This window comes from Muscardinus avellanarius, assembly GCF_963383645.1.
Source record: "Muscardinus avellanarius genome assembly, chromosome: 5".
In the NCBI taxonomy this organism is placed as follows: domain Eukaryota; kingdom Metazoa; phylum Chordata; class Mammalia; order Rodentia; family Gliridae; genus Muscardinus; species Muscardinus avellanarius.
Genome location: NC_137790.1, coordinates 76,989,904 through 77,012,283, shown reverse-complemented (window position 1 = coordinate 77,012,283; position 22,380 = coordinate 76,989,904). Strand labels below are relative to the sequence as shown.

The 22,380-nt window shown below is 40.6% G+C and overlaps 1 protein-coding gene across 19 annotated transcripts in view; it reads left to right on the top strand.

Annotated features, from left to right (window-relative positions):
* The window catches only part of DLG1 (discs large MAGUK scaffold protein 1), a gene marked incomplete at both ends in the record, with an annotated part of 254,956 nt that extends 250,780 nt beyond the window's left edge, over positions 1-4,176 (top strand). For all 19 annotated transcript variants that reach the window (XM_080695610.1, XM_080695604.1, XM_080695603.1 and 16 more), the window contains 2 exons: positions 867-958; positions 4,070-4,176. In XM_080695610.1, coding sequence (XP_080551736.1) covers positions 867-958; positions 4,070-4,176 — 199 coding nt within the window. The remainder of the gene's footprint in view (positions 1-866; positions 959-4,069) is intronic.
* Positions 4,177-22,380: the final 18,204 nt, after the last annotated feature.

The following is a 22,380-nucleotide window of genomic DNA, read 5'->3' as shown; positions in this document are numbered from 1 at the left end:
TCAATATGTGGGAGCCAGAGTGAAAATAAGAGTGCTGTTCTCCAGGTGTCAGGTTCTGGACTATGAAAGCTCATTGATACTGCTTATCTGGGAGGTGCACAGAACAAGTGAACCATTTTATAAAGCTCTGAGAGTGGAGTAACTTCCAAAGATTTAAAGAATTGACACCTTCTCCCCTGCTTCACTTCTTTTGGTAGCCATCCCAGACATTCAAAATTAGTCATATATGTGGTATGAATTTAGAGGGTCACCCTTGGAAAAGGACAGTCTCAGAAAATGCCTGGAAACCCCTAACTTTACACCTGAGGCTGACTCAGAACAGAAACTATAGCAATAAATAAATTTTAAATAAAAGAGCAAATGGTAGGAAAAAGAAAAATTAATCTCTAGAATTATTACAGCAAAAGGTTCAAATGAGTCGGGCGTGATGGTGCACCCTTGTAATCCCAGCATTCAGGAGGCTGAGACAGGAGTATTGTGGTTCACAGACAGCCTCAGCTACTTAGGCCCTTTGTAACTCAGTGAGATCCTGTTTCAAAAATAAAGAACAAAAAAAATAGAGCTGGAGGTGTAGCTTGGAGCTAGAATGCCCCTGTATTCCATCCCCAGTACCACAAAAATAAATAAAAGTTTAAAAAATCATCATAGATTAATTCTTAGTTTTATCTTGTCTACTTTGAGCTGATGTAGAATGTGTTAAAACGCATTTATCATTTCACGTTTAAAGCAACATATCCAGTTACTGAGCCTGTAACATTCATATTTTCAACAGACCTCAAACTTCATGACTTTAGGTTTTACATGTCTTTCTTTTTTCAAAAGTATTACAATATGGTAATTACTAATTTCTGAATTTATTTGCACAGGGAAATGAATAAACGTCTAACAGAAGAACAAGCCAGAAAAACGTTTGAGAGAGCAATGAAACTGGAACAGGAATTTACTGAACATTTTACAGGTTGGGACCATGTGTGATAGTGTACTATATATTAATGCCATCAAATAAGCAAATTTTCCAGATTCTTTCTTAAATTTTTTTTTCTTTTTTTCTTTTTATTTTTTTTATGCAGGTCTGGAGGTGGAACCCAGGGGCATTTTACCTCCAAGCTACACCCCCTGCCCTATTTTTTTAATTCTTTATTTTGAAACTGGGTCTCACTGAGTTACAGAGGGCCTCACTAAGTAGCTGAGGCTGTCCGAAAACCGTGATCCTCTGGTTTCAGCCTCCGGAATGTTAGGTCTCCTAAACCAGCGCGCGCATGGCTGGCTTCAAACCTGCACGATCCTCCTGTCTCTGCTTCCCAAGCGTGGGGATTACAAGCGTGCGCCACCACGCCCAGCTTTAATTTGTTTTTTAATATTGCTTAGAAGCCACACACATTGACCCATACAGGTGGATTTTGCACTGTGTACATATCTGCCAGTAGCACCATCATTTTTTAATAAGTCCTTAAGGTCTGTGATTCCATGCTATGGAAAATTCATCTAACATAGGCAGTAGTAATGGAAAATCTTGAAATGTAGTGCTTCTTAAGTTGTTGATTAGGGTACCATTTACAGAAATAATTCAGGCATGATCAAAGGAAAACAGATTTAGATTTGGTTTCTTCTATGAAACTCTAATTCCTATCTTTTTTTTTTTTTTTTTTTTTTTTTTCTTCTGGTGGTGCTGGGGTTTCTGGAAACCCTTCTACCTCCGGGCTACACTCCCAGACCTATTTATTTAGAAACAGGGTCTCTTAAGCCAGCACAGCTGACTTCGAACCTGCGTGATCCTCCTGTCTCCGACTCCCAAGCACGGGGATTACAAGCATGCGCCACTACGCCATCTTTATAGTTTTTGTTGCTTTATTTTTATCAACAGTCTAAGGTTCCCTTTCTCCTCACCTTTACTGACACACTTTTTCTCTCATCTTTTGATAATGGCCATTCAGAAGCCATGAGGTGATGTCTCAGTGTGTTTTTTATTACATTTCCCTGAAAATTAGTGATGTTGAGCACCTTTGCATGTCTTTAGCCATTTACATGTATGCCTTTTTTTTTTTTCTTAAGGCACTGGAGATGGAACCCAGGGGCATTTTACCTCTGAGCTGCACCCCCAACCCTATTTTTTATTCTTTATTTTGAAGCAGGGTCTCACTGCGTTGCAAAGGTCCTCACTAAGTAGTAGCTGAGGCTGTCTGCAAACTGCAATCATCCTGTCTCAGCCTCCCAAATGCTGGGATTATGAGCATGCACCCCCATACCTGGCTTACATGTATGTATTTTTTTGGGAAGGGGAATCTTTGTTTTACAGTCCTGAGGGTAGAACCCAGGGGCATCCTACCTCCAAGGTACACCCCCAGCCCTATTTTCATTTCTTACATTTTAATGTCTAGTCCATTTCAAGTTATTTTTTTGTAAATGATATAAGAAAGGATCCAATTTCATTCTTTTGCATGTAGATACACAGTTTTTCCAACACCATTTAATTATTCAAAGCACTAGCCTTTCCCCACTGTGTATTCTTGGTGCCCTTGTCAAAACTTAGTTGTTCCTTGATCCATTTTTTAAATATTGTTTAAGCCAGGCCTGCTTGTATTCCCCCGACTTTGGGAGAATCGGTTCAAGGACAGCCTCAGCGCCATAGTGAGACTTTCAGTAAGCTAGTGAGACCTTGTACAAAACAAAGAATAAAAAATAGGGCTGGAGTGTAGTTCAGAAGTAGAATGCCTCTGAGTTCAATCCCCAGTACTGCAAAAAAATAAATAATTTAAAAATTTTGTTTAAAAGTCTGGAAATATAGCTCAGAAGTAGGATGACCTGGTTTCTATTCCAGTACCAAAAGAAGTAAAAGAAAAGGGTATTAATTCCCTAATAATCTTCTCATTCAACTTGTCCTTTAAATTATTCCTTATTAAGTTTAGACAGGTTGTTGTTGGGGTTTTTTGTTCTGTTTTAAGAGACAGAGTCTAGCTTGTTGCCCTGGCTGGCCCTAAACTCCTATGCTCAAGGTGTAGCTCAGAGGTAGAATGCCCCTGGGTTTCACCCCCAGTTCGGCAAAAAAAAAAAAAAAAAAAAAAAAAAATTAAAAAGGACTAGGGGAGCCAGGCGTGGTGGCGCACGCTTGTAATCCCCGCACTTGGGAGGCAGAGACAGGAGGATCGCGCAGGTTCAAAGCCAGCCTTGCTGGCTTAAGAGACCCTGTTTCAAAAATATAAAATAGGTCTGGGAGTGTAGCCCGGAGGTAGAAGGGCTTTGGGAACCCCAGTACCACCAAAATAAAAATAAAAAGGAATAGGGGTATAACTAAGATAGAATTGCCCCTGGTTTCAATACCCAGTACCAAAAAATAGTGTAAAGCTAAGGACTGAGGAGGTCAATAGGAGAGGCGCAGTGGTAATGCAAATGTTTAACATGTACAAGACCCTGAGTTCATTCCCCCAGCAATGCTGAATGAATGAATATGATAAAAGAAGAAAATTAACAAATCTCATGTCTGATCAGTGTTAAAAATAAGATTTTGTGCCAGGCATGGCACTTAGGAGGCTGATACAGGAGGATTGCACATGTTTGAAGCCACTGAGACCCTGTTTTCAAATAAAGTATAAAATAGGTCTGGGAGTATAGCCTGGAGATAGAAAAGCCCCAGGGTTCTACCCCCAGTACCACAAAAAAAATTAATAAATAAAATAAAATTTTGTGTATTATGCAAATAGCATAAAAGTAATGAAATAGCCGGGCGTGGTGGCGCATGCTTGTAATCCCAGCATTTGGGGGGCTGAGACCGGAAGATCATGGTTCATGGACAGCCTCAGCTACTCAGTGAGGCCCTCTGCAACTCAGACCCAGTTTCAAAATACAGAATAAAAAATTGGGCAGAGGGTATAACTCGGAGATCAAATGCCTGTCGGTTCCATCCCCAGACCCGCAAAAAAAAAAAAGGTAATAAACAATTGCTACCAAGCAAAAGCAAACTGGTGACTCTTGCTAGATGAGTAACTGTGTCTTAGATTCAGCTTCTATTATCTCACTAATAATTGTAATGGTAAAGATAAATAATGGACATTGTTATTTTCTGTCATTACAGCTATTGTACAGGGAGATACGCTGGAAGATATTTATAACCAAGTGAAGCAGATCATAGAAGAACAGTCTGGTCCTTACATCTGGGTTCCAGCAAAAGAAAAGTTATGAAGACTGATGTGTGTCTATTTATCTTTTCCACAGTCTCATTCTCTTTGACACTTTCTTGCCCCTCCCTTCTGGAGTCTCTTCGGTACTCCTGCCATGTTTGATCATATCCCACTCATCATGGTCTGCAGTTCTCCTTATTTTTGACATCTAATGTCTCCTTCACAATGCATCATCTATATTATTCCTTGTCACTATTGGTTTGTGGCCATTTCTCCAAACTGAAGATGGATGGCCTGACCAGCTATTAAGGGTCTGGGGAGACGCAGAAATTGTGGTAAAAATCCTTAATGTTTAAGGGAAAGTAACTTTAAGAGAATTTCTGGAAAGCTTTATATACATTCTTTTCAAATTTTAATACAAATGAAAGTGGTTTTAATCAGTGATTTAGTAGACTTTGAGCAACTATGCACGCTTAACTTTAATAGCATGGTTTGGCCAGTGTATTAGCTCTCAAGTCCTTTTCTCAACTGATTTCTGTTATCATAGTAATCATGCCATTATAGACAAATAAGAAAATACATTTTTTTTTCAAAATTAATGTCTGAGTTAACTTTCATAATTTCACAAGGGATATTCATTTTTCATAAGAAGTCTTAAAGCCTCTTATTGTTTGAGGGTTTTTTTCCCCCAATACATTTGTTGGGAATTACAGTGTTCATATGTTTTATTCTACTTGTGCAACACTATTTAGTGTCTTACATAAATTGTTCATACTAATGATCATCACATTTTCTGAATTAAGGCCATGTTTAGGTGCTAGGGGAGCTCACCTTTTACATAGAAGGTTGAGAAAATTTTAATAGACAAATGCAGACACAATAGACATTACAGTGGAGATGTAGTTATCATTTGGGGCAGTGGAAAAGGAGTCCAATTCATAGTCTAAAACTTTAAATGTATTCTTGGGGATCAGATTTTAATGAATATTTTACCCATAATAACTGCCTATTTTGTTATAATAAAATATATAAATATATATAACTTTCTTTAAACTCTGTAACTATGGGAATTATTTTCTTTACATAGTTGCACACACAAACACATATATATATATATATATTTAAAATATATTTTTTCTTTTTCCACCTACTCCTAACTTTTTTGTTTTTTTTTAAATTAAATATTAATTGATCAAACTTATCTTTCTTAATCATGTGAACTGAAAACAGGGGTATGGTGGATATGAGGAGAAAGCTCTAGGGAAATTAGATTACAAATAAAAGTATGAGTATGTTCTCCTCTTTTCTCTAGAAGTTTTCAAAAGTTCCTGGGTATGTTTGGCATTGCTGTTGTCATTGGGTTTGAATTTAGTCCCCTGGTTTTCCTTCTAGTTCTCCTCCTTTCATTAATAGGAAAACAGGCAAAAGCCCTATTTATGTGTGAGTTTCCCCTCAGGTACCTCTCATCTAATGTAGCTACTCTGCATTAGAGTTGCACAGATCTTCATGATGGGCAGTTTTAAGATACTTTAGTGAAAGGTAGAAATGACTTCAGAAATCGGTTTCTCTGGTCCTTTTTATTTGTAATATTATTTGGCTTCCCATTGCTCTTTGGAGTTATTAAGTATGTGGTTTTTGACAACCTCCTCATTAAAATTTTTTAAACATGAGTACTGGTCTGTAAAGAATTATCAACATTATTCATTCCATTTATGAGAAAGAGGAGAACAGCTAATAAACTTTATTGTAAAATTCACATGTTAAATGTGTCTTGAATTTTGAAAGAAAAACTATTTTATAAGCTAACAATTTTTTTGGAAAATTTGGGGGCATTATAGCATTTGTACCTTTAAGAGCCATTATACAATAAATTATAGTTTCTATATTAAATGTAAACATCCTAAAAGAGATTTGTAAAAATGTCAAGAGCTCCAAAAATCACCCTACAGCAAGATCTCAGCATGAGCCAAACCATTTGGAAGTATTTACAAAATTGTCACATAAGATGACAAGAAATGATAAAATATTGCCACTTATGTGTACAGTCTGTATTACATTGCTTTCTAGGTCTTTAAGTGGATTTTCTGTAAGAAATTACTTTCATGCAACTTTATAAATGTAGGATTATTAATAATATTACTAATTGTTGAGTACTATTCAATAACCAAATTAAGTTTCAAAAGAAGTGTTACGAGTCCTACTACAAGTTGTAGGTGAAATTATTTACCCAAGGTGACCGAGCTAGGAAATGGTAGTGTGTGGTGTTTAAATCCAAGGCTTTCTGCCCTAAGTCTGCACTTTTCCAATATATTCTGCTGCCTCAGCTTTCAGCCTCTACTTTGTAAGGCACTTGACTTATTTTAGCACCCCTTTACTAGTAAAGGAAGCTAGATGAAGATCCTTGCCCAAAAAGGGCATACCCATTGGATAAGCCATTTTCATCGTAGTGGAAAAGATATTTTTGGGAAACAAGTAAACCTCACACTGTCACAGTGACAAACAAAGAAGGAACCTCTTCTTTTTTTTTTTTTTTTTTTTTTTTCCTTGCAATACTGGAGATGGAACCCAGGGGCATTCTACCTCCAAGCTGTACCCCCAGCCCTATTTATCATTCTTTATTTTGAAATAGGATTTCACTAAGTTGCGAAGAGCCTCACTAAGTAGCTGAGGCTGGCTGGGAACCTTTGATCCTCCTGTCTCAGCCTCCCAAGTACTGGAATTACAAGCATGTACCACCACATCCAGCAAGAAGGAACCTCTTTAGACCAAAAATTGAGCTGGGCCTGGTGGCACATGCTTATAATCCCAGTACTTGGGAGACTGAGACAGGGGATTGGTGGCCAGCCTCAGCTACTTCCTGAGGCCCTCCACAACTTTAGTGAGACTATTTCAAAATAAAGAATAAAAATTTGGGCTGGAGGTGTAGCTCAGAGGTAGAATGCCCCTGGGTTCCATCCCCAGTACTACAAATAGTTCCAAAATTAAAGCTATATTTATTAAGGAAAAAAACCATTGATGCACAGGAGTTAATACATAGTTTCATATGTTTATGAAATGTTTCAATTTTTATATGCCTTTTAATGTCCACAAGTTGTCAAAAAGGAAAACATGACTTAAAATGTGGCAATGTTTCTGATAGCATTTCTGTTCCATAGCTTCCCTAGCTACATAGGGCTCCTTAATAAGTGATAGAAGCAAGCTTGCAGTTCTCATTCCACCAAAATACACTCTAACAAATGCCTGCTAAACCTTCAGAGGATTCACACATAGAAAGTTGAAGGCTTTAATGCTGAAAAAATGTTTGTTCCCTAAAGTATTTAGTTAATAGTACCTTCCACGATTATTCTCTACTCTGAATACTCTGTATGGTAAGATTGAAGACCAGAAGATCCATGTCTTAACCAAAGTTGAGCTGCTCCTTGGGAACAGCCAGGTTTAGCACCTTTAGCTCCTGGTTCCTGTGGATTTTCTACCATACCAGTTATTTTCCCTCCCATGTCATGAGTTGAGTTTACTGGGTTATTGAATCCCCAGATATTAGAATTACTGATGAAAATAAAGTAAATCTCAGTAGGTTTATCATATTTCATTGAGGAATTTACCTTTTAAAAGAGAAAAGCAAAGGTGTCAATCTTCAGGTCTTAAGTTTAGGTCATAGGGTGTTTTAGTCCAGTGTTAGGGATTGTTTATCAGCCTTCAGCACTACTACATGTGGCTGTCACTGACTTGGCAGTATTGTGCTAGAATGTGGGCTGTGATCAGAGCTGAATTTGCATGCCTCCCCTGCCACTTACAGGTTATATAACTAACCTTGAGCAAGTCACAGCACTCCTCTTACTGTGTTCCCATTTTAAGTGGAGATAGTTAGAGGGCCAATAATATTACAGATGAAGGGGGCTAACAAGAGTACACTTTAAAAGCCAATTCCCTTTTCTTTTAGAATCAAAAAACTCGAGTTGGCCTAGCTCCCTATTTACATATTAACTTGACCCTTAGTCTTAGCAGAGTGATAGTGGGATTTAAATACTTTCTAGGATTGTTAGAAAGGTTAAACAGTATATACAAAGCACCAATCATACTATCTGATACTTGATACTCAGTACCTAGTCCCTTTATCTGGAGCATATTTATGGTTGGTAGTCAAGACAGAATATGGTCTACCGTTTTTCATTATCTATAAAGAAACTTTCTTTGACAAACTTTAGTTAGTTAAATTTCAGTCCCTCTGATCACATGTACTCATCTCTTCCAAGGATCTATGTCTTGTCAGACAGGCTGTGAGTTTTGACCCATCTAACTCAACTTCAGATGTGGAACTTCAGGCATGTGAGTTTCTTAATCCATCCTTATGTCCAAAGTTCCTAGGTCCATCAGCACTTGACAGTTCTCCAGGACTGTTGGTGATAAGTCTAGAAGCAGGCCTAAAACAATACAGTAAAAGGTATTAATCACCCCAAATATAGTTTTGTTCAATTGTACCAAAAATAAAATGGTCACTATTTACTGGCTATGTATCTGCTTTCTACCACCAGCTCCTCCATTCCACCTTTACATGTGTTTGCCTAAGAGCTAGCAGAACAATAAAGGCTGGCCTGCAGAGCCACATTGTGAACAGAATTGCTAGCCAAGACTCCATATTATTACTTGAGACTTTGGAGAACAAAGTATCAAACCTGGCCAGGAGTTACACAGATTTTCCTAGCATCTGTATTGCTGATATTAGTAAACAGATGGGAAGAATTAGGGGAAGAGTCCCAGGGTGAAAGCTGGAATCCTCTCACTGCCTTTTTTTAATTGAAGTATGATTCGTGCATAAAATGTGTAAACATACATATACCTCAGCAAATTTTTGTCAAACCAGCATCATCATGTAACTACCACCCCAGTTCTCCCTCTCAGCTTCCTCCTAGTCACTGCTACCCCAAAGGAAACTGCTGTCATATAGATTTTTAATTTGTCTACAGTAAGATTCACTGTTTGGTATACAATTCTGAATTCCAATACTTGGCATTTAGTCTTGTAAGACCACCCCACTGCAAGCAGGATCTAGTTCCATTCTCCCCAGAGTTCTCTCATGCTTGTCTGTAGGTAGTCAGTCCCTCCCTCCCTCCTCCTAGTCTAGAGTTTTGTTTGCCTTTGCCAGAATAACATATGAATGGAGTTATCATATGTAGCTTTTTAGACTGGCTGCTTCCATGTGGCAAGAGACCAGAGGTTCATTCATATTGCTGGATGTGCACTGGTTACATTTTCATTGCTAATACTCCATTTCATGGATATGCTTCAGGACATTTCTCCTGTGTCTGAAGAGGGCTTTAGAATTGTTCCCACTTTTCCCCACCACAGTTTTATAATTGCCACGCTGGGTGTGTAAGAAGAAGGAGCAGCAAGTAGAAATTCACATTTAAGGTTGAGACCTACAAAGGTCCTCCCTGTCCCACCTCCATCAACACTGAGCTCACTTCTGTTGGTCCTTGCACAGGAATATACCATCCTAAAACAATCCAAGTCCTGAGAGCCTGTTTCCAGAAGCAGCCATGCCTAAAGCAGGCCACTGTAAAGAAAAGCACTAGAACTCCAAGCCCCCAGGATTAGCAAATGATACAATAGCTAAGTGTGTCCGTGGCTAGTGCCATATTACCAGTGTCCTAAGGAGACTAGTTTGTTCAACAGTAGAAGTTGGAAAATTCAACTAAATATATATTTTTTGCAATTATTGTATTTTTTATTGGTGCGTTATATTCATACATCATTGGGATAAAGAACTTGTGTGTACATACATGTACACATCACTGATTTAACCCCTACACAATTCCCACCCCATTCCCTCACCGTCCCTCCTTCCCTTGCTTGGCTTAGTGGTTGGCTTGGATATGTTTAAGTACATTGTGTGTTTTAGAGATTTTCCTCTTCCCCCTCCTTTCTCCTCCTCTAGGTTGCCTTGTTTGCTCCTCTATAGGATTTCCTTTTTCATCTAGAGTTCCTCCTATGACCCATTTCTCCCTAACTCTCACATATTAGGGAAAGCATCTGATTTCTTATTTTTTGTGACTAATCTCGCTTAGCATAATGTCCTCCAGTTCCATCCATTTCCCTGAAAATGATGTAATTGAGGTTTTTTTTTTTTTTTTGATGGCTGAGTAAAATTCCATTGTGTACATATCCCACAGTTTTGTAATCCATTTATCTGTTGATGAACATCTTGGCTGGTTCCATAGTTTGGCTATGGTGAATTGTGCAGCTATGAACATAGATACACATGCATTAGTTTGGTAGTTTGGTTTCCTATCTTTGGGGTAGATAGCCAGAAGTGGTATTGCTGGATCAAATGGTAGACTTGTTCCCATTCTTCTGAGGATTCTCCATACTCTTTTCCAAAGTGGTTGCACCAATTTGCAATCCCACCAACAATGTCTTAGAGTTCCCACTTCTCCACATCCTCGCCAGCATCTGTTGTTGTTTGTGTTTTGAATGATTGCCATTCTAAGTTGGAGTTAGGTGAAATCTCAGGGTAGTTTTGATTTGCATCTCTCTGATTGCCAGTGATGTTGAGCATTTTTTCATGCATTTATTGGCCATTTGAATTTCATCTTTTGTGAAGTGTCTCTTTAGTTCGCTTGCCTACTTTGTTTTCTTAGTGTTTCTTGAGTTCTCTGTATATTCTAGATATTGGTCCTCTATCAGAGGGGTAGGTGGCAAAAATCTCCCATTCTGTTGGCTCTCGATTGAGGTTCTTGACAGTTTCCTTTGCTGAACAGGAGCTCTTCAGTTTCATGCAGTCCCACATGTTGATTTGCCTTTTAATTTGTTGTGCCTTTGGGGGTCTTGTTGAGAAAGTGTTTATTCTGTGCCTATGTGTTGCAGTGTTGGACCTATGCCCTCTTCAAGGAGCTTCAAGGTCTCTGGTTTGATTTCCAAGTCTTTGATCCATCTTGAATTGACTCTTGTGCAGCATGAGAAAGTGGGATTGATTTCCAATTTTCTGCATATGGTTAACCAGTTTTGCCAACCATTTGTTGAACAGACTATCTTTTTTCCAGTGTATGTTTTTGGCCCCTTTGTCAAAAATCAGTTGGCTGAAAGTGTATAGACTTGTTTCTGGGTCTTCTATTCTGCTCTGTCGGTCTATGTATCTGTTTTTGTGCCAGTACCATGCTGTTTTTATTACAATGGCTTTGTAGTATAGTTTAAAGTCAGGTATTGTGTATTCCTCCTGCATGGTTTTTGTTGCTGAGAACTACCTTGGCTATTCTGGGCTTTTTGTTATTCCAGATAAATTTAAGGACTGATTTTTCTATGTCTGTGAGGATTGATCTTGGTAGTTTAATGGGCATTGCGTTAAATCTGTAGATCACTTTTGGAAGGATGGCCATTTTAATGATATTTATTCTGCCAATCCATGAACATGTAAGATCCTTCCATCTTCTAAGATCTTCTTAGATTTCTTTTTTCAGTGTTTTATAATTTTCTTTGTAGAAATCTTACCTCCTTGGTCAAGTTTATTCCTGGGTATTTTATTTTTTGTGGGAGATCCTGAGTGGAAGTGTTTTCTGAATTTCTTTTTCAGTGGATTTATGGTTGGTGTACAGGAAAGCTTCTGATTTTTTAAGATTGATTTTATATCCAGAGACTTTGCTGAACTTGTTGATCAGTTCTATAAGCCTTTGGTTGAGTTTGTTGGGTTTTCTAAATATAGTATCATGTCATCTGCAAATAGTGAAAGTTTGAGTTCTTTTCCTATTTGTACTACTTTTATTTCCTTTTCTTGCCTTATTGTTCTGGCTAGAGTCTCTAGTACCATATTGAAGGGAAGTGGTGATAATGGACATCCTTGTCTCGTTCCAGTTTTTAGGGGGAATTCTTGAAGTTTTTCCCCATTTAATATGATGTTGGCAGTGGGCTTATTGTAGATTGCCTTAATAATGTTGAGATATGTTCCTTCTATTCCAATTCTCTGCAGTGTTTTTATCATAAATGGATGTTGAATTTTATCAAATGCTTTTTCAGCATCTATTGAAATGATCATGTGATTTTTGTCTTTGATTCTCTTTATATGGTGAAATACATGGATTGATTTTTGTATGTTGAACCAGCCTTGCATCCCTGGGATGAACCCTACCTGGTCATGGTGTATGATTTTCTTGATGTGGTTTTGAATGTGTGTTGCTAGTATTTTGTTTAATAGTTTTGCATTCAAGTTCATCAGAGATGTAGGCCTGTAGTTTTCCTTCTTTGAACTGTCTTTATTCGGTTTAGGTATTAGTGTGATGTTGGCTTCATAGAATGTATTTGGGAGAGTCCCGGTTTTTTTCTGTTTCACAAAATAGTTTGAGGAGTATTGGGGTTAGCTCTTCTATAAAGGTTTTATAGGATTCACTTAGGAAACCATCTAGTCCTAAGCTTTTTTTGATGGTAAGTTCTTTATTGCTGTTTCAATGTCTTTGATTGTTATTGGTTGGTTTAGGTGTTCTATATCTTCTTGACTCAGTTTAGGAAGGTTGTATTTATCTAGGAAGTTATCAATTTCCTCCAGATTTTTTTTGTTGGAGCATAGTTTTTCAAAGTAGTTTCTGATAATCCTCTGGATTTCTACACTGTCAGTAGTAATGTCTCCTTTTTCATCTCTTCATAATTTGGGTTGATTCTCTCTTTTTTTTAGTTAGGTTGGCTAGTGGTTTATCAATCTTGTTAATTTTTTCTTTTTTCTTTTTTTTTTTTTTTTGGTGGTACTGGGGTTCCTGGAAGCCCGTCTATCTCCGGGCTACACTCCCAGACCTATTTTATTTTTGGAAACAGGGTCTCCTAAACCAGCGCGGCTGGCTTCGAACCTGCGCGATCCTCCTGTCTCTGCCTCCCAAGCGCGGGGAATTACAAGCGTGCGCCACCACGCCCGGCCTAATCTTGTTAATTTTTTCAAGAAACCAGCTTTTGGTTTTGTTGATTTTCTGTATTGTTTTATTTATTCTCTATTTTGTTAATTTCTGCTCTAATTTTAATAATTTCCTGTCTTCTGCTGGCTTTGGGGTTCAATTATTCCTGCTTTTCAAGGGCTTTGAGGTGTGTCGTTAGGTTATATATTTGAAGATTTTCTGTTTTTCATATGTGAGCACTCAGTGCTATAAATTTTTCTCTTAATACTGCCTTCAAAGTGTCCCAGAGGTTTTGATATGTTGTATCTTTATTTTCATTTGTTTCTAGAAATTTCTTGATTTCACCTCTTACATCTTCTATGACCCATTCTTCATTCAGAAGTGTGGTGTTCAGTCTCCACTTGTTTATGTTGTTTCTCTGGGTCTTCTTATGGTTGATTTCTAGTTTCATTCCATTATGGTCAGAAATGACACAGGGAAGTATGTAACATTTTTTAAATTTGCTAGTGCTCATTTTGTGTCCCAGGATGTGATCTGTTTTGGAGAAGGTTCCGTGAGCAGCTGAGAAAAATGTAAACTTCGCTGTAGTTGGGTGAAATATTCTATATGTGTCCAACAGGTCCATTTGGTTAATGGTGTTCTTTAGTTCTGAGGCATCTTTACTGACCTTTTGTCTGAAAGATCGGTCTAGTGTTGTAAGAGGTATGTTGAAGTCTCCCAGTATTATTGTGTTGGGATTTATGTGTGACTTCATGTCACAAAGAGTTTGATTTATGAAAGTAGCTGCACCTATGTTTGGGGCATAGATGTTGATTATTGTTATTTCCTCTTGCTGGATTATTCCTTTTATCAGTAAAATATGACCTTCTTTGTTTCTTTTAATAAGTTTGGGTTTGAAGTCTAACTTGTCTGATATCATAGTTGCTACTCCTGCTTGTCTTCGAGTTCCATTAGCATGGATTACCTTGCTCTAGCCCTTTACCTTGAGTTTGTTCCTATCTTTACTTGTAAGGTGTGTTTCTTGTAAGCAGCAGATGGATGGATTCTGGTTTTTAATCTGTTTTGCCACTTTATATCTTTTTATTGGGAAGTTGAGGTCATTTACATTCAGTGTGATTATAGAAAGACTATATATATATATATATATATATATATATATGTATATATATTGGTGGTACTGGGGTTCCTGGAAGCCCTTCTACCTCCGGGCTACACTCCCAGACCTATTTTTACACTTTTACTTGGAAACAGAGTCTCCTAAGCCAGTGCGCACGGCTGGCTTCGAACCTGCACGATCCTCCTGTCTCTGCCTCCCAAGCACGGGGATTACAAGCATGCGCCACCACACCCGGCTGAGAGATTTTTTAATTCCTAACATGTTAAGATTTTATTTCTGTTTGAGATACTGTTTATTCTTCTTGCTTAGTTGTCTGCAGGACGGAAAATCTTGTTTCTTTTGTTCTGGCGTGTATTACCTATTTCTTCTTTGTAGTTAATCTCCTTGAGTATTTTCTCTAGCACTGGTTTTGAAGACATAAATTCCTTCAGTTTCTGTCATGGAAGCTTCTTATTTCTCCATCTAATTTGATAGATAGTTTTGCAAGGTAGGAAATTTTTGGCTGGAAGTAGTTTTCTTTCAGAGTTTGGAATATGTTACCCCACGCCCTTCTGGCTTTCATGACTTGGTGGGAAGTCTGGAGTGATTCTAATTGGTTTGCCTCTGAATGTCACTTGGCCTTTGTTTTTGTTGCCTTTAAGATTCTCTGCTTGATTCCACATTAGTCATTTTGACAATTATGTGGCGTGGGGATCCTCTTCTTTGATCCTGTCTAAAGGGAGTTCTATAAGTTTCCTGGACCTGTGTATCGACCTCTTGCTCTGTGTTTGGAAAATTTTCTGCTATCACTTCCTTGAAGAGATTATTGATCCCTTTGGTGTCACCTTCTTTTCCCTCCTCTATTCCAGTTATTCTTAGGTTAGCTTTCTTAAAATGGGCCCATATTTCTTCAATGTCAGATTCCTGCTGCTGGATTTTTTTTCTAAATTAGAGACTATGCATTCATTTTTAGAGTGATCATCTTCTAGGAGCGAGATTCTATTCTCCATGTGGTCTAATCTGTTGTTTATACTTTGAATTGAGGCCTTCAATGATTGCATCCTTTATCTCTTTTAGACTCTCTCTGAATTCTTTTCGAAGGTCCTCTCTTATTTCTACAGTTATTTTCCTGATTTGATCTTCTAGAAATCTCTGAATTTCTGTTTTATTGGGTTCTGATGTTGTGGGGTTGTGGGCATTCATTGCTCCATTGTTATTCCTCTTTCCCATGATTTCGGAAGTTTGTGCCTTCTCTGGGTTCTTCCCTGGGTCACTACGTCTTCACTTAAGGTGCTCTGGATCTCGAGTCTGTGGTATCTCAGTCACCACTACTACTTTGCTGGGTTGCATGGCAGAGTCTCAGACCCTGGGAGTCAATCGAGGCTGCTTGAGACCATGGGAGGTGCCTGCCTGGGCATTCTCCCATGGGGAACTGAGACTATGGTATGATATATCTGCCACTGCCACTCCCCCACTGGGTTGGACTGCAAAAATCTCTGTCAAAGCTGTGCAAGTCCCTGGGGGTGCAGTACTGGGATTTCTCCTCTAGGGGCCGCAATTTTTTTGTTTTGTTTTTTTGGGGGGGGGTTTGGTGGTACCAGGGTTCCTGGAAGCCCTTCTACCTCCAGGCTACACTCCCACGGGCTAAACTCCCAGACCTATTTTTACATTTTTATTTGGAAACAGGGTCTCCTAAGCCAGCACGTGCGGCTGGCTTTGAACCCGCGCGATCCTCTTGTCTCTGCCTCCCAAGCGCAGGGATTACACGCGTGTGCCACTACGCCCGGCTTGGGGGCCGCAATTTGACTCACGGTTGTTGAGTGCACTGATGTGTAGCTGTTGCGGACTCGGTGAACTCGCTGCTGCTGCCACTGGCAATATGGCACTGCTGCCATGCCCTCGGCCATGAGGCTGGCGTATTTCTTCTTTGGTTTTGAGCTCCACTCTGAGTCCCTGCAGGGTGTGCTGAGCCCGGGCCCTGGGAGCTTTAGATGCTCCTTGGGCGGAAAAAACTGCTGAATTACACCCAGCTGTTCCACAGCTGCTCACCTCAGCTCGCTGTCCGTCCCTCCTCTTTAAAGCCTGGTGGGTTGAGTGCACTGATCTGGAACCATCCGGTGGACTCGCCACTGCCGCCAGCAGTATGGCGCTGCTGCCACATCCTCGGCCGTGAGGCTGGCATATCTCCTCTCTGGTTTTGAGCTTCGTTCTGAGTCCCCCTCCCTGGAGCCTGGTGCTATGAGGGAAGATGGCGCTGGCGCGACTCCAACCCGCAGCTCCAGCCATGGCACTGCGGACTGGTTTCTTCCTGGTGTCTGGTTGTTCTTCCAGCCCTCTTTTTCTCTGTCCCTTGTATTTACAGTTATTATTTCTCTGCTGATGGTGTTTTCTGGCTATGAAAGGTGCTGATTTTGTGGTAATAGAGATCGATTGTTAGCAGGACTCGTAAACGCCACTTTTCTCTGTCACCATCTTCTCTAAATGTATTTTTTTTAAACATGCTTGTAATCCCAGCATTTGAGAGAGAGACTGGAGAATTGCAATTCGCAGACAGCCTCAGCTCCTTAGCGAGGCCCTTCACAACTCAGTGAGACCTTGTTTCAAAAATAAAAAGACTAAAAAATAGGGCTGGGGGTGTAGTTCAGAGGTACAATCACCCTGGGTTCCATCCCCAGTTCCACAAAAGAAAAAAATCACCATAAAATATTGGTATAAAATTAAACCATTTTAAAAATAACATTGTGCAATATTTTCTTTGATCATACAGTCATCCCTCAGTATTCAAGGAGAGATTGGTTCCAGGATCCCTTTCCCTACAGCAAAATTTGGAGCTGCTCAAATCCCTTGAATAAAATGGCATAGTGTTTGTACGTGACCTATGCATATCCTCCCAAATACTTAAAGTCAGATCTAGATTCCATGTAAGACCAAACTCAATATAAATATTGAGCATCCTCAGATTATGGTATCCACAAGAAAGCCTGTTTCCTACGGATGTCAAAAGACAGCAATAGTTTAAGCCATTAACTAAAAATGCACCATTTAATTTAGTCAGCAGCTCATGGAGACAAAGCCCTGATCTTTTCCAAATATCTTGGTTTGGTTTGGTTTTTTAACTCCAAAAGGTTAGTGTGTGTGTGTGTGTGTGTGTGTGTGTGTGTGTGTGTGTGTGTGTGTGTGTGTTACTGGGGATTGAGCCCAGGAGCATTCTACCTCTGAGCTGTACCCCCAGCCCATTTTATTTTTTATTTTGAAACAGTCTAAGTTGTTAAAGACCTTGCTAGGTTGCCTTGAACCTGCAAATCCTGTCTCAGCCTAGTACTAGGATTATAGGTATGCACCTCTGTGCCTGACTTCTTTAAAAAACTAGTTAACTACAGGCGTGGTGGTGTACGCTTGTAATCCCCACGCTTGGGAGGCTGAGGATTGCTCAGGTTCGAAGCCAGCCTCAGCTACTTAGTGAGGCTCCCAGCAACTCAGTGAGACCCTGTTTCCAAATAAAATATAAAATAGGTCTGGGAGTGTAGCCCAGAGGTAGAAAGACCCTGGGTTCCATTCCTGGTACCACAAAACACACACACACACACGCACACACACTAGTTAACTATTGTCTTTTGGGTAGTAATCTATGCATTTGAAATATGTAATTTATAGACATACCAGTTGTTTCCCCTATGTGTGTTTTTTTAAAAATCACTCCACTAAGATGGTAGATATTTATCCCTATTTCTACCAATCAGTTGTTAACGACCAATTCCATTTGGATAGGTTTTACTATAATATAATATTTTGCGGAGGGCAAGGAAATAGGAATTAAACTTCAGAGACATTCTACCTCCAAACTACACCCCCAGGTCCCCACCTCTTTTTATTTTAAAACAGTCTGCTTAAGTTGCTGAGGGACTTGTTAAGTTGCTGAGAGTAGCCTCAAACCTGAAATCCTCCTAGCACAGCCTCCCAAGCATTGAGAGTACAGGCATGTGCCACCACGCCTGGCTAGTGCAATGATTGTTTACCTCTATGGAAGTCAGTACACAAAACAATTAGCATGGGAAACTTGCTAATGAATTGATATGATGAACATTCTGGTGGGAGAAAAGATTAGGAGTGATGTAATCTTCCTTCTTTAGAATGTCTGAAATTAGGTTCCTTTACCTCACAGATGGAAGAGCTGAAGACAAGAGGAAGCATATGAAAGCCCCATATGTTCCACACTATGAATCTACAAAAAGATTTTCTAAATCGTGTGAGAGTCATTTTGTCTACTTCCCTAGTGATATTTAAGACTATAAAGAACATCTCTTGAAGATAGATCCCTTTCTCTAATAATTTAGTGCTTGGTTCGCAGCTAGTTTGTCTGCTATGCCCTTACTAAGAAACCTTCACTAACCTTTTTAACTTTTCCTACCTATCGCTAAAAATGGTTGAACTTAATAGAATGCTCAGTCACCTAAGCTTTAACCTTAGTGCTTTTGATGTCTCTCTTCCCTAAACATCCTCAGTCACCAAATACTTTACTTCTTCCAGAATGTGATATTTTTCTACTCTAATTTTCACCGTCATCACTCAGTGCCAGGTCCTTCCCCACCCACCCCACCTCGGGCCTCACAATCTAGTGGCTCCTAAAATCACCTCCAGCTCTAACCAGCTCATCAGCCATAGCCCTTGTTGGTCCTGCCCTTCACCAGATGACTTCTCCTAAAGCATGGCTCGTGTTGTGCTTGCCTTGCCTCGGTGGCCTTCATAGGCCAAAATCAAACTAATCCATTTGCCTGTATAGTTCCTGGGACACAGTCTGTGGACAGTAAGTCATCTACCACCTGTTACCTCCCTGGCCATAGCCTCTCAGAGATTATCTTATGACGATTTGTTCCATCTTGCTGCCATCATGTGTTAAGTTGCTTTGCATTACTGTAATAAAATGCCTGAGAAAATCATAGGAGGAAAGGTTTGCCTGAGCTCAAGGTTTCTCTGAGGTTTCAGTTCATGCTTACTGGGCTCCACTGTTTCTGGGGGTGGGAGCACTTGGTGGAGCAAAGCTTCTCATAGTGGCAGGGAAACAAAGAGGGCACTCAAGAACGAAGGGGCTAGGGAGGAAGGAGAGCCACCGAGGACACGCCCAAGGCCACACCTCCTCCAGCCAGGCTCCTCCTCTGAAATTTCCACCACCACCCACTAACCCCTGACATTATGAAGCTACTGACAAATGGGTTTGTCCACCGAGGAGCTCAGAGTTCTCAGGGCCCAGTAACCTTCCTAAGGCCCTTCCTGCCTCTGACCACTCCTACGTTAGAGACCAAGTCTTCGTCACATGAGCTCTTGGGGCACATTTCCTTCCTTCCTTCCTTCCTTCCTTCCTTCCTTCCTTCCTCCCTTCCTTCCTTCCTTCCTTCCTTTTGCAGCACTGGGGATTGAACCCAGGTCTGAGCTACACCCCTTGTCCTATTTTTTAGTCTTTATTTATGTATGTGGGGAGGTACTGGGGTTCCTGGAAGCCCTTGTACCTTGGGTCTACACTCCCAGACCTATTTTTATATTTTTGTTTGGAAACAGGGTCTCTTATGCCAGCAAGTCTGGCTTCGAACCTGCACGATCCTCCTGTCTCCGCCTCCCAAGAGCGGAGATTACAAGCGTGCGCCACCACGCCCCGCTAGTCTTTATTTTGAAAGAGGGTCTCACTAAGTTGCAGAGAGCTTCACTAAGTAGCTGAGGCTGTCCTTGAACCGCAATACTCCAGTCTCAGCCTCCCAAATGCTGGGATTACAAGCGTGCACCACCACACCTGGCTTGGGGCACATTTTAGATCCAGACCCTAACACACCACCTGGCTGCTGTGTTCTCCACAGCCAAACGTCAAAGCTCTGGTTCCCTGAGCCCCCCCTACAGAAGGCTTTCCAGAAAGCCTTTGACCTCTGGCTTCCTGCAGTGCTCACTGGACGTCCTCTGACGCTAAGCACCTGCCCTGTGCTGCTCCCTGCTCCTGTCTCCAGCTAGGCAGCTTCTTCCTTGCTCCTCCGGGCCCCACACCTCTGTGGCCTGGCAGCGCCTTTGCTGCTTGTCTCTGAGGGCTGAGATGGTTCCCAGGGTGTTGGCAGTGCTTCATTTACAGCCGTGGGGGGAGCAAGTGGGAGTCTGGAGAAAGGTCTCACTGTAAATCTCTAAATCGGCCACAATTTTGTTTAATTATAGTATTTTCCTTTCTGGTTGCTGGTATAATAATCTCCCTTCCTGAACATGCTTTATGGCTTTTCTCTTTTTGTATCATATTTTTTATTCCTTGTGAATATATGTTTTCATTATAAGTCAGCTGAAACCTTCCTTGGGGTATAAATAGTTTTTCTGAAAATCTTAGTGATGAAACCAAATATAGTATTCTTGATTTTACTTTTTACCCTTTGCCTCCTTTTACAGTGGTTTTTGCTTAGATTTAAATATTTTTTCTTTTTTTTTTCTTGGCACTGTGGATTGAACCAGAGTCATTCTACCTCTGAGCTAAACCTCCAGCCCTTTTTGAAGCAGGATATCTAAGTTGCTGAGGCTGGCCTCAAACCTGATATCCTCCTGCCTCAGCCTCCTTAGTATCTGTGATTATAGTTGTGTACCATCTGCACCTGGCTCCATCTACTTTTTTTATTTTTTTGCATGTGGGTGGGTACTGGGATGGAACCCAGGGGCATTCTACCTCTGAGGTATACCCCCAGCCCTATTTATTTTTTATTTTTTTTTTTTTTTGGTGGTACTGGGGTTCCTGGAAACTTCTACTTCTGGGCTACGCTCCCAGGCCTATTTTATACTTTTTTTTATTTGGAAATAGGGTCTCTTAAGCCAGCACACTGGCTCCAAACCTGCCCAATCCTCCTGTGTCTGCCTCCCAAGCACGGGGATTACAAGCGTGTGCCACCACGCCTGGCCCAGGCCTATTTTTTATTCTTTATTTTGAAAGAAGGTCTCACTAAGTTGCTGAGGGCCTCACTAAATAGCTGAGGCTGGCTGCAAACCTGCGATCTTCCTTTCTCAGCCTCCGAATGCTGGGATTACAAGCGTGCGCCACCACACCCGGCTTCCACCTACATCTACATCTTAAAACCTGAACTGCAAATAAAACTTTCAGGAAAAGAAAACTTTGTGGTTTGATAATTAAAACAAACTGAGTTGAAGGTTGAGGGACTTGTGTTGTATTGCAGGCTTAACACACTTGGATCCTTTCCCATCTGTATCAGTCGGCTTTCTGTTACTATATATAATAATAATAATAATAATAATAATAATACCTGAGAGCCGGGCGTGGTGGCGCACACTTGGGAGGCTGAGACAGGAGGATCGCACAGGTTCGAAGCCAGCCTCAGCTACTTACTGAGGCTCTCAGCACTTTAGTGAGACCCGATTTCTAAATAAAATATAAAATAGGTCTGAGAGTATAGCCCAGAGGTAGAAAGCCCCTGGGTTTCATCCATAGCACCACACACACACACACACACACACAAAAAAAAAAAACCTGAGATAAATAATTTAGAAAATGTGACTGGGTGGACTAGTACTTGTAGGCCTCTGGTGGGAGCAAGCAACACTTTATGGTGGAAGCATATGCTTAGCAAAACTGTCCACCTTGTGGCCAGGTCTTAAAGAGACAATTCCCTTCAAGGGCATCCCCCCAGTAATGTAAACCCTCTTACTAAGCCTCACTTGTAAGTCTCCATCTCCTCCCAGAAGCACCACGGGCTGGGGGCCATGCCTTCAACACATGGGGACATTGCAGGTCCAAGCTAGAGTACCAGTCTTCCTTCTCCTTAATCTCTTCCTCTCAAAACTGCAGTCTCTGCCACCTTGCTGGCTCCCTCCCATCTTCTCCACTTGCCCCCACCCCCTGACCTTCAGGCTCCTTCCATGAACTACCTATTCTCTAGCTACGTGAGCACCTGTCCTCTGTCCTATAAAAGCTTCTCCTAGCCGGGCGTGGTGGCGCACACTTGTAATCCCAGCATTCGGGAGGCTGAGACAGGAGGATCATGGTTCGCAGGGAGCCTCAGCTACTTAGTGAGGCCCTTTGCAACTGAGACCCTGTTTCAAAATAAAGAATAAAAAATAGGGCTGAAGGGTTTGCTCCAAGGTAAAAACCCTGGGTTCATCCCCAGTACCGAAAAAAAAAAAAAGAAAAAAAGCTTCTAGCCCCTTCAGCCCCTGAAAACAACCCCTCTCCTCTTTCTTTCTTAGCCAAATATCTTGAAAAAGAAGCTGTCCACTTTTCCTTCACTCATAAGAAGTGGACTATTTTTTTTTGGGGGGGGGCAGGTCTGGGGAT